Source organism: Rhagoletis pomonella, unplaced genomic scaffold (genome assembly GCF_013731165.1).
Source record: "Rhagoletis pomonella isolate Grant_MI unplaced genomic scaffold, Rhpom_1.0 Rhpom_scaffold_00002, whole genome shotgun sequence".
NCBI classification, from domain to species: domain Eukaryota; kingdom Metazoa; phylum Arthropoda; class Insecta; order Diptera; family Tephritidae; genus Rhagoletis; species Rhagoletis pomonella.
In genome coordinates, this window is record NW_023458556.1 from 108,309,844 (window position 1) to 108,321,475 (window position 11,632).

The 11,632-nt window shown below is 32.1% G+C and overlaps 1 protein-coding gene across 3 annotated transcripts in view; it reads left to right on the forward strand.

Annotated features, from left to right (window-relative positions):
- Positions 1-10,958, forward strand: part of LOC118734304 (small conductance calcium-activated potassium channel protein) — a 184,141-nt gene extending 173,183 nt beyond the window's left edge. For all 3 annotated transcript variants that reach the window (XM_036464025.1, XM_036464026.1, XM_036464024.1), the window contains 3 exons: positions 7,331-7,458; positions 10,097-10,166; positions 10,803-10,958. In XM_036464025.1, the coding sequence (XP_036319918.1) occupies positions 7,331-7,458; positions 10,097-10,166; positions 10,803-10,943 (339 nt within the window). In that variant the 3' untranslated portion in view covers positions 10,944-10,958. The remainder of the gene's footprint in view (positions 1-7,330; positions 7,459-10,096; positions 10,167-10,802) is intronic.
- Positions 10,959-11,632: the final 674 nt, after the last annotated feature.

An 11,632-nucleotide genomic window follows, 5' to 3' on the forward strand; every position in this document is an offset into this window, starting at 1 on the left:
TGACAGTACGAATGGAAATTATAATAGCGAGGTTTTAGTTTTTTAAACTATAACTTTATTCTTATTCAAGGCAAAATAAATAGTTCATTCGAAATTACATTTCCTAGTTGTACTCATAGTAGTAAAAGTATGCAGCTTCTGCTGATATATATTTTTATACATACACTAGGCGACAAATGAAAGTGTACAGCTTGTTCTAATATAAAACTTACAATTATTTCCATGAAAAATTTTGTCATTAATTACACGGTTCAACAAAATTTGGTCGTATTTTACCTCAAAAACGGGGTCGACCTCATCTTATAGATTTTGTGATGTCGATTTGAAGTGCATTTAAAAAATTTTTCTAGCACGTCCAGGGGCCTATTTCATAAAGCGACAGTGATAATTTTGCAACGACAAGCATTCTCTATGTTGTCAGTGGCATTTCGACAGTTTGGTGGGTATTTTGTTTCATAAAAACAATTATCACCACCTCTTAAATTCCATGAGAAAATCAATTGAAAAAGTGACAAATTGTCATTGTCGGGCCTTAAAATTGTCTTTGACAAAATTGTCGCCAGTCATATGAAATTTATATGTAAATCCCATGTAATATTTGCATTTGCATTATTTTTGTTTTAATAAATATTCAAATTATATAAATAAATTTACAAAACTCCTGTGAAAGCTTTCCGACGGAGCTATTTGTTTTTGTCTTCATTGTCGCGAGAATTTTGTCAGAGTGACAATTGTCAGCACAATTGTCGACAGTATTCCATATTATCACTGTCGTTTTCCACAAATTTTCACAGTTGCCTACAAACGTATATGAATAGAAAAATCTGCAATTCAATAGAAAAATCGACAATTGTCGCACTTGTAACTTTAATGAAATAGGCCCCAGGTTTTGAGAAAAAAACTGTTGATTTGTCGAAAAATGGCAAAAATGGTAAATTTCAAAAAAAAAACATTAAATAGAATTTGGGTGTAGTTTTTCCGAAGAAAACAACCACGTATTAATGAAAATCCAATTCGTCTGATGGATTATACCTCATGTCGATGAGTTGATTACAAAATAGGGAAAACTTAAAACAAAACTCAGTTCTAAAACACACCTAATTATGTAACAAACGACATCAATTTTATTGCTGCGTTTTTGGAAACATTCTATTTAGAAAAACAAAGAAGTGTAAAATTTCATATGTGTATACAATGTTTTATAAAACGAAGCTTCAATGATAATATATCTAAATTACTTAAGACATATATTAAAATAGGAATAAAAATCACACCAAATTATAAATTTCTATATCTGTATGTATGTATGTAGATTGCCGCTTTAAATTATTGGCACAAGGGAATTTTTCTCAATGTATGCAACATTTTTTACTTAAAATTGTCCGCGAATTCTTTGTAAAAATATTGTTCATACTAAAACAAAAAACATAAAAAAATATCTTATCTTCCTGCAAAACTTAGGAGGATTCAATAAATTTACATACAAGTTGGCATTTTAGTATAACGAAATGCCATTTTGAAGTGGATAAAAAATCGTGTTGATTTTTGGGAATTTCTTTGCAGGTAGTTCATTCCAAACAAAAGAAAAATGTCGAACATACTTTGTATTTCACTCATTTTAACCGGAACACAATTACGAATTTTGTTTTATTATACGGCATATAGATCGATTAGTATGTAAATAGAATATGTAAAATGTAAATATTTAAAGAGTTCTAAACATTTTACAACGAGATATCTAAATTTTTTTCTTGCCAAAAACCGGGACATTTTGCGGCTCGGCAGGTATTTTACCGGGACCGGGACATTACTCTTAAATCCGGGACAGTCCCGCTGAAAACGGTACGGTTGGCCACCGTGGGAAGAATCCATCAGTGGTTTTTTTTTATCGGAAAAACTACGTCCAAATTCTGTATTAAAATTTTCTTGAAATTTTCCCAGTTTTTGAGCTAGAATACGACTAAAGTTTGTTGAACCGTGTTATTTATGAAAATATAGTTCATTCTGTAAAATAGACCATATAAATCAAAGTTTTACACTTTATATAAAGTTCACGAAAATTTAAAAAAATTTAATCAATTTTAATCTTATTAAGAATTTCTAGAGAAGTTTTAAGTATGCAATTTTGTAGTTTATTCAATTTTAGTCTAATGAAGTGCAAGTTCCAAACGGCTAAAAAATCCTGTTGATTTTTGCGAATTTTTGCACTTTTTCCATTATGGAAGCATGAGTTTCTTACGAAATAAAATGGGTAACAAAGTTTCAAAAAATCAATGCCAGCTTAGTCTCTAGAAGAAGCCAGAAGTAGTCTCTAAAAAAATAAAATCACAAAAATCAACGCAATATTTTCGCCGATTATAGATTTACTAATAAGACAACAATCCGTTTTTAATAGGCTGTAAAACGGAGCGTCCCATTTTCGGGCCCCACCAGGCTCACGACGTTATTCTGTTCTCCAGACTTACGGAGGGTTAAGTAAAAATTATATCAGCAGAGACTTAACAAAATACCACATCACGTATGTTTAACAGTGTGTTCCTAACTGCTCTCAGTGGTTGCGTACAGCAACTCAGTGTTTAATTTTCCGAAAAAAATGACGTGGCAATGCAATATATTAGCCGTGTTTTTTTTTTTACACGCATATACATCTACGCTTAACGTGTAAAATAACAATCATCGACAATTTCCATTTCAAAACAAGTAATTTTGATTTTATCGACAACTATTCATAAGCACACATAAAGTTTGTCGCTTACAGCTCCATAAAATTTTTAAGCGCAGATACGTATGCGTGTAAAAAAAACACGCCTATTTCTAAAAGGCTATCAACTTGAGACTTTTTAGAAAGCAGTTGCAGTCACACCTTGCATGTGAAGTGTCTTTCGAAAGAGGTTTTTTATTTCCGAAGGGCGAATTGCAGATTGCTAGTGCAGCACGAAAAAGTTGAAATATATTTCTGAAATCGATTTGCGCTCTCCTAATTGCAGTCACATCTTGCAACTTTTATTTCTGAAACTTATTTCCGAAATGTGAAAGGGTGTCCACACATCGAAATAATATTTCTCTTTCTCAATTTGACGGCGAACCGCGTGGAAAAGTTGGAAATATTGCCAAGTCTGGCAGTCTTGAATGAGCAACTCGTCACGTAAAAATGCATTTTGGTATTTCCATATTTCTTTTCTTACAAAATCGCAAAACTGTGTGAATTGTGGATGGCTCTTTTTATGAAACTTGTTTTATTATCATTTGGAGTAATTTTAGTTGTTTTTTAGATATTTTTGAATTAATGCAACTTGTTTAAATTTTCTTTTACAACCCCAAGTGTGAAACGTGACGTCACGTGGCGTGACGTGACATAAATTTCCGTCGTTATATTTTTGTTAATATTGCTTTTAAATTGCTTTTTAATGCAAATATAACATGCATTTTATGTCAAATACATTTTATATTTTGGCTTTGGTCAAAGAACGCCCTATTTTAGAATTTGATTAAAAAACGCCCTATCTCAGCACATTTTCAATGTATCTTCAGCTGAGATAGGGCATTTTCGAACAGAATTCTGAGATAGGGTGTTTTTCAATAAAATTCTGAAACATGGCATTCTTCAATCAAATTCCGAAGTAGGACGTTCTTGACATATTTTCTGGGGTAGGGCGTTTTCGAACTGGCTACCGAGATAGGTCGATCTTCAACTCAGCCGTCGATATGCCAAATTCAAACCAAATCGTACCATAAATACGGTTTTTCAAAATATCTCGACCCTGGCGCCGCTTAACAAGACCATTTTTCGCAAACATTTTTCTACTTACATAGGCAATATATATATTTAAAAAAGCAGACAAATTGGCCTATAAATACATTAGATATATGACTTTTATTTATTTTTTTATCGCGGTAGACCTTCCGATGGAAACCACCATATTTCGGATTACAGTTGTGAACGTACTGATCGTCTCTTAATTCGACATTTTTACGTTACGAGTTGCTTGTTCACGACTGTTACGATTCCAGCCCTGCTTTTCCGATATCGAAAGCGAGTTCATGAGTGTTATTGAAATATGTTTTATCATGTTTTAAGGATAATTCTGTTGATTGTTTTACAAGTTTTTATCATAATTTTACTTATCGGCTTCGGAGATATAATATGTATATAATTTGTAGAGGTTTGAATTTATTCATGGTAAATTATATGGATAACCACATGTCAGCCATTAATGAGAACTGCAATTGCAACGGTGCGAAATGTGAAATTGCTGAATTTTATCAACAACAAACAGCCGAAAATCTCGCATCAGTCATTGCATTTGCTTATCGTAGGTAAAGAGTAAAATGCAATGACTGATAAATTTTCGCCATTTCGAATTTCGCACCGGTGCAATGCATTCCGCATTAACGCTTGAATACCCCTAATATTTTCGAATTTTTTTTTAATGTAAAAAACTGTGTGAAAAAAAAAATTCAAAAATCAACGGTGAGTCCTAGCTAGTTCAAACTAGCGCTTTATTATAATAAAATTTGTGGGCTACAAAACTGCATACTAAAAAAATTTAAAAATCTTATTAAAAAATTGAAAATTTGCAGAAAATTTAATGAATTTTCCCGAGTTTTGCACAAAGTATCAGTGTTGCCACAAAAAAATTACCAAATTCCTCAAAAACAAATGAAAAATCCTCAAAATCCGAACAAATTACTAAAAATTTTCTTATTTACTTTTTACAGGTACTTGCATAAAAATTAATTACATTCTCCAATTCAATTGGTACATTTGTTCTTGCGGTTCAAACAAAGTATCACCGTTATTTTTTATTCCTTGGTTCGTCTATAATATTTCTGCAACTATATCAGTGCTCAATCTGGTCCTCAAGTCAGTCCTACACATTTTAAAACTACTAAATATACGTTCTACTGTAGCATTAGAAAATGGCTATATTAGTAATGCAGATATAATTTTTTTAATTGGGAAACTTATATGAACCTGAAGAATCTTTTAATTCAAGAACTTTTTTCCTATAATTTTCTGGATTTAATGAAGAATCAATATGAATATCCTTATGATAGTACAATTCGTTATCGAGATCTTGCTAGTTCAAAATAAGTTGAAAATATAACGATGGAATGAAAAAAATTATTGATAACATTTTGAATATTTAGCAACACATGCAAAAGTGCTTAAGAGCGAAAAACACCACACACGCGGCTTGACAAACCAAGCGAAATATCCCTTTGCATAAAGCTATTTAAGTTGTGTATGGGACATGATACAAAAAAAGAAGGTAGTGTCACTTTTAATTGTTTTGACATAAACTGTGCTTACTGACGTTTCTACTTTTCGTAAATTCTTGAGGTAGCACTGCCACCTAATCAAATAATTATTTTGGAAATTTTAATATTTTTTTAATGAATTTTTATTTTATTAAAAAGAAAGTTGTAACACAGGAGGTAAATATACTTACATGATTGTTCGTATTAAAAGAGCTGCGTATTGATTTAAATTGCTATAAATGTAAGGCACACCAAATATGTAGCATTATCTTTTACATGATATATTATACGCAGTTGGTCCTTTAAGAAACTAATTAGGATGTTGCTTTATTTCGGGTTCTAGGGAAGCATACTCACTCTACTCCTACTGGTATCGCGTTTCGCTCTAATTGGGCGCATCCTTTCCTCCGGTTGAAATCTTTCGCGGGAAAGTGCTCGGAACAAACAAACAATACTTTTGGTAACGCATTTTCAGTTACCATGCACGCGGATATCCACTTTTCCCGCATTTGTGGTACCGCCGGCAGTCGAAAAAACTGTATGTTAGTTTTTTCGCAATTTCTTCTGTTATTTTTGCAGCTCCTAAATATGCAGCTCATCTTACTAAAAAACAATAAAAAAATTAACAACAGTAAATGCTTATTTTATGTGAATACAATGTAATATTTCAATTACCTTCCGTTTTATGCTCACTATCGCTAAAAGCTTTAATTTATTTTAAATAATTATATTTCTTTTTGAAGTAGGTAATCAATCACTTTTTTACTTTTGTCAAAGAATATGGTAGCTCGATTTCAAAAAAAAAATGCCAAAAGCACAGTTTACGTCAAATGGGAGCAATGGCGGCTAAGAAGAAGAAGTGAAACTACCTTTAAATATTTGTATCATGGTATGGGAGTTTTTGAAGGTTTAACAAGCCATTTGAAATGTGAACAAAAATCAAATTTTTTTGATTTTCTGGCCGACATGTTGACGTTTGATCAAACCGCTTACGTTGTGTATGTTAAAATCGCCTCATTCGCAACGGAATTTTTACCGAATGAAGACGCAAGAGAAAAAAATCAAAGAAATCTAAACCCTTTTACATGGTGAACCGGAAGAAAAATAAACTTCTTTGCTTGAACGAGTCATGTTTTCACGGTGTATGGCGAAATGGGAAAAGTAGGTTTGAAGAATGTTTGACAAGCCGCTTGTGTGGTGTATTTCGCTCTTTATAAAACTTCGGAAAGTTTTTTGTTCAAAAATTTGCAGAGCAATTTAACAACTCTCTTGTGTAAAACATGGTTGCATTTGTTATCTGCAAATATATCGAGAGAAAATTCCTCAAAATAAAAATCCTCAAAAAATACTCAAGCGCTCCCGAAATTCCTCACGTTTTGAGGAATTACTCACAAAGTGGCAACACTGCAAAGTATATAATGTTTTTTGTTCTAGAATGAACCATGGTTTATAAACAATTCGCGAAAAAAAATAAAAATTGTTACATATATTGTAAGAAATTCTATGTGCCAATACTTTTTTCCGGCAGTGTATATGTATTTATAATATCTCGTAAAATGAAATAACATAATTTGAAAGGTTATTAACTCAGAGAGAGGGGAGGGCGTGTGTAAAATGTGTTGACTTATAAACTAATTTACTTTAAAAATTGTGGGAAGGCAGTTGTGGCCAGTAGTTAGTTAATAAGTATGGTTTTATGTAGCTGACACTTTCTCGATTATATTTTGCTAGAATGCGCACTGAACACATTACAAAACATATTAAACTTTAGAAAAGATCATTGCAACAAAATGTGTAGAAAAATACAAAGTAAAAACCAGATAAACGAAAAATTAATTTTTTGCGAATTTTAGGAGGTATGTAGACCCTTGAACAATTACAGAGATAAGAATTCATACATTTAAGATGGTTAATTTCACATATGGTTTCATTTAAATGTAGGTGTATACGTCAGTTCAATACGAGCATTGTTTCATTTCACGCACATTTTCTAATATTTATTTATTATTTGTCTATAACTAGTTTTAACCAATATACATATATTTTTCTTCCTTGCATCATATTTTAGCTGAAAAATGCAGCGGCAAATGTTCTTCGTGAAACTTGGCTCATTTACAAACATACAAGACTAGTAAAACGGGTTAATCCCGGACGTGTAAGAACCCACCAAAGAAAGTTCCTTCTAGCTATATATGCGTGAGTATTCTAGAGAAACCTGTCGCAGTTTTTGTGCAATGTGCTCTGTGAAAGTCATAACAGTTGATCAAAATTAAACATTGTACATAGCAATAACCTCAGTCACATCTAAAAATTTCCTCACGGAAACTTCATATAAAATAATATAGTATATTTAACATTTTGCTTTGCAATTTACTTAGTCCCACCCAATAACTACCTCAAGCGAACTTCCACTAAAACTTCAAACCAAAATGCTTGTTTGCATGCATGAATTGCTAAATGCATCCATTTTGACTGGAGGAAGAAGAAATTTTTTATTCCCGCCTTTTTTCTCAAATATATCTAACCCTCACTCAATGCCTTTTCCGCACATACCTATTCATGTATGTGCATGATTATTCAGAACATAACTTTAGGGCAAGTGCATCACATCCCAATCTTTCACTTATCGAAATAGGCTCATTAAAAAAACTCTCATCTCGACTCGTTTTACTAGCCTGTAACTAGGTTGTAAAGCCCTGTTTACATATTGTATAAAATACATTAAATAAATGAATATGTTTGTCAACTGTTATGCGGGCTAACCCAGGTCGCATAAATCCAGTGACAACATTATTTACATAAGTCGTTAATTTTCTAGAATTTCGTATCTCAAAATCCAATTTGATCACAATCGCCGCATGCACTTACCGCTAGCTGTTGACCAGAATGTAAGTGTGTTTGTCGCTCCTTTTATTACCTGAATTCTGTGTAACTGTGTAAGCTTTTCGGTGTTGTTGGTGGACTTACACTAAAATGTAAACTCCAATTTTCACTTTGAATATTAGTATCCGTGATTTCGTTAGTGTTAAGATTGCAGAAGTATCTACTTCTTCTTCACTGCCAAACCCCATTAATACATCAAGTTTATACACATATCACTCGTAATATTAGTTTACCTACACTACAACAACATGTTACCCAAAATCTTATAGTGGTCAATAATGAAATTGAGATACGATTTTCTGCAATCTTAACGACGAAATTATTTCTATCGCTACGTATTTTTCAACAAAAGCTTCTTTATAAATTTTGCGTGTACATTCCTGCTTATGTACTTCCATACATACATACATACTTACGAAAATAAATTCGAAATTAAAAAAATTTATAAAGCCTAATGCTGGAAGTGTTTGAACGTAGATATCGGAGAGTTTATCGTAAAATAAGTACATGTATATCAATTTCGTGAATAACACCGATTTTGGGTTTCATATTCTGGGCAGATGCATATAAAAAAATAAGCCCAGCAAAAATTTGCAATTTAAACGCTTGATGTAGATGTACACATACTTATTTAAATTTTTTACTTAATATTTCATAACTTGTCTTACAAATGACGTTTTCATGCCATTAAAATTGTATGTGCTTGTTATTTGAACGTTAGACAAGCCAATGGTGTATCGGAAGCGTAGTTAGACTAATAGCGACCAAACCAAAAAAAAAGATGGGTTTACAATTTTATAATTCTTGGAAGTTAATATCGACACATGAATGTGTAAAAATTAAAATGTTGGGAAATTAAATTTGAAAGCTTTTGTTTATAAGTCATGTTACATTCATGTAACTGACGCTGCAAAATATGTGATTAACATAGAACATCCAAAGGTTAATCCGATCAACCCAACAACTCAAAATTGGTAAATTTGCACATTCATAATTCTGGCATAACGGGGACGATATATACTTCAATTTCTTTTAAGATTTTTTCCCCCAAGATATCAATGAATGTGTATTTTTTATCCTCCTGCAATTTTCAAGAACAAAGTTGTTTCACTAAAGAATCGTGGTGCATGGATAATTTTAGCATATACATACAAATATCAACTATCGCGAAAGATATTTGCTATAAAAAAAAGGGTTCCAACTGAAAAGTTTAGGGCGAAAAACCAATTTTTAGATGTAAATACATATTTTAAACGCCCTCCAGGTTCCATGCCTAGCTGGGCAAAATCGAGAATGATTCAAAAAGTGGTTTTTAGCGGCGCTCGCCCCTCTGCAATGGCAAACTTCCGAGAGTATTTTTACTATGAAAAAACTTCTGATATAAATCATTATAAGGCGGGCGACTTATGAACATCGAAAACTTGTTTTCTTATTTATGCTAAAAATTATGCTAAAGATTTAGTTGCATGAAAACCTCACAAGAAAAGGAAAAATGTATTCAAAAGCAGCAATATCTTTTTATAACCATTTCTCTTGTTATTCGGAAAAAGAAACAATGACCTTGATATATGTTCCATAAAAGGCGCTACAAAATTTAAAGCTTTAATGCTTTTTATATAAGATTCATTAACAAAGACGGCTGATATATCGCACGTTTCATAATACAGAGAATTAATTCAAAATTTACATTTTTAGAGATTTTAACATATAACTAATAGGCTTGATAAGGAATATATATGCTCAGTCCAACAGATAACTAAACTCCCCAAAATTTTGTTTTTTGTATACCAACATTATGAATTGATCATTCTCGACTACGTTTTCTCACAAAGTTGAAATTTTGTAATAGTTTTCTTTTTTTATTAAACGTGCTAAGCATGATTTAAAATAAAAAAAAAATCTATCTGTTGTTGCGTCTAATGGATTTTAAAATTTTCTCAATGCCGATCAGGTTACGAAAGGTTAAAATGGACCAACGAAAACTAATGGACAACGCAAACACTATAACAGATATGGCGAAGGTAAGTATAGATGCACATATCGTCGTTTAAAGTACAAAACCGCGTATTAAGAAAATGCAAAACTTCGTATGTGAGGTTGCCCAAATTTTGTAGGAGAGAGTAAAACTTGGCTTATTTCAAAACGGGTTTCTCGTTTATCCCTAATTATCTCTTCTTCCTATGTCAAAGTATCAATATTTTAGTATGAATCAATAACGGTTTGATGACAGGAGCTTCCGGTGAGCAAATATCTTTTTTTCTTTTTTGGCACAAATGTCAGTTACGAGGTTTTGCAGAACCACGATACGCAGTTTTGTACTTTGAACGATATGTAAGTTGTATACACATAAGACCCACGTTCTTCAAAAGTGCATTAACTAAAAATTTAGTTTCGTAAAAAGTGTACTTATTAACTAAAAGTTTTTTTATTTTAGATATTAACTATGTAATAAAAACGGGCACTAGTCATATACTATACTTACCTCCTAGCAATTGCTGAAGTAGTAGCTGCAAAAAACTTGCTTTTGTATTTTATAATAGACGGGGAACTTCGAGTTAAAACACTTTTGAAGAGAATATGGGTTTACACATACACAGATATGAGCATATTCTATTTTGTGTGTATATTTACTAACAATACTTAATTTTTTTGGTTAGACTCAAAATACAGTTTATGAAATAATTTCGGATATGTCGAGTCGCCAAGATGCAATTGAAGAACGACTAACTAATTTAGAGGACAAGCTGCAGTCGCTACAGGTACATTCTCATTACAATATCCCAAGTATGCAGGTATAGTATTTATAATAGAGGGAGCCTTATTGGGAAAACCCTCCAATACTCGATCCTACTACACAATAAGTAATATGCGAAAAATCGAATAATTTTAAATTGAAAACGAGTAATCAAATATAAAAAAAGGAGGGGTGTCACCAAGCGGCAGAAATGGAGCTTTTAAAATTTTGGAATTTAATGGGGAAGATTTAATTTATTTTGCTTTGATTGGCTTAATTAACTACTTCATTTATAATAACGGTGACCAGATTTCTTTGGCTGAAAATCGGGAATATCTAAAGCATCGAATGCGAACCTACATTTTTGTTTTAAGCATAGTATTCTTTTCCTGTTTCACGTGAAAAAGCTGTAAAATTGCATATACAATTTCTTTCTGTGAAATAAGTGTGAAATTTCATTTATTTCATTCATTCAAAGTCAAAAAACAAACGTTCTTACTAACTATTTATAACTAAAGTAAGTAAAGTAAGAGTTTAGTTGTGACGAAAAACTTGATTTAGAAACAGAGATCAAGTTCAGTGGAGTTAGAGTTCTCGTTTAGTTCGCGAAGGGCACGAGCAATAGGAGCATTGTACGCATAGTTCGTTCGGAATCTGCATAAATAAAACGGATGGTTATTACGTAAGTGTCGAGTCGGAACAGAAAAGTTAATACTTTGCAACAGATCGGAGCAGTCAATCTCCCCATTAATA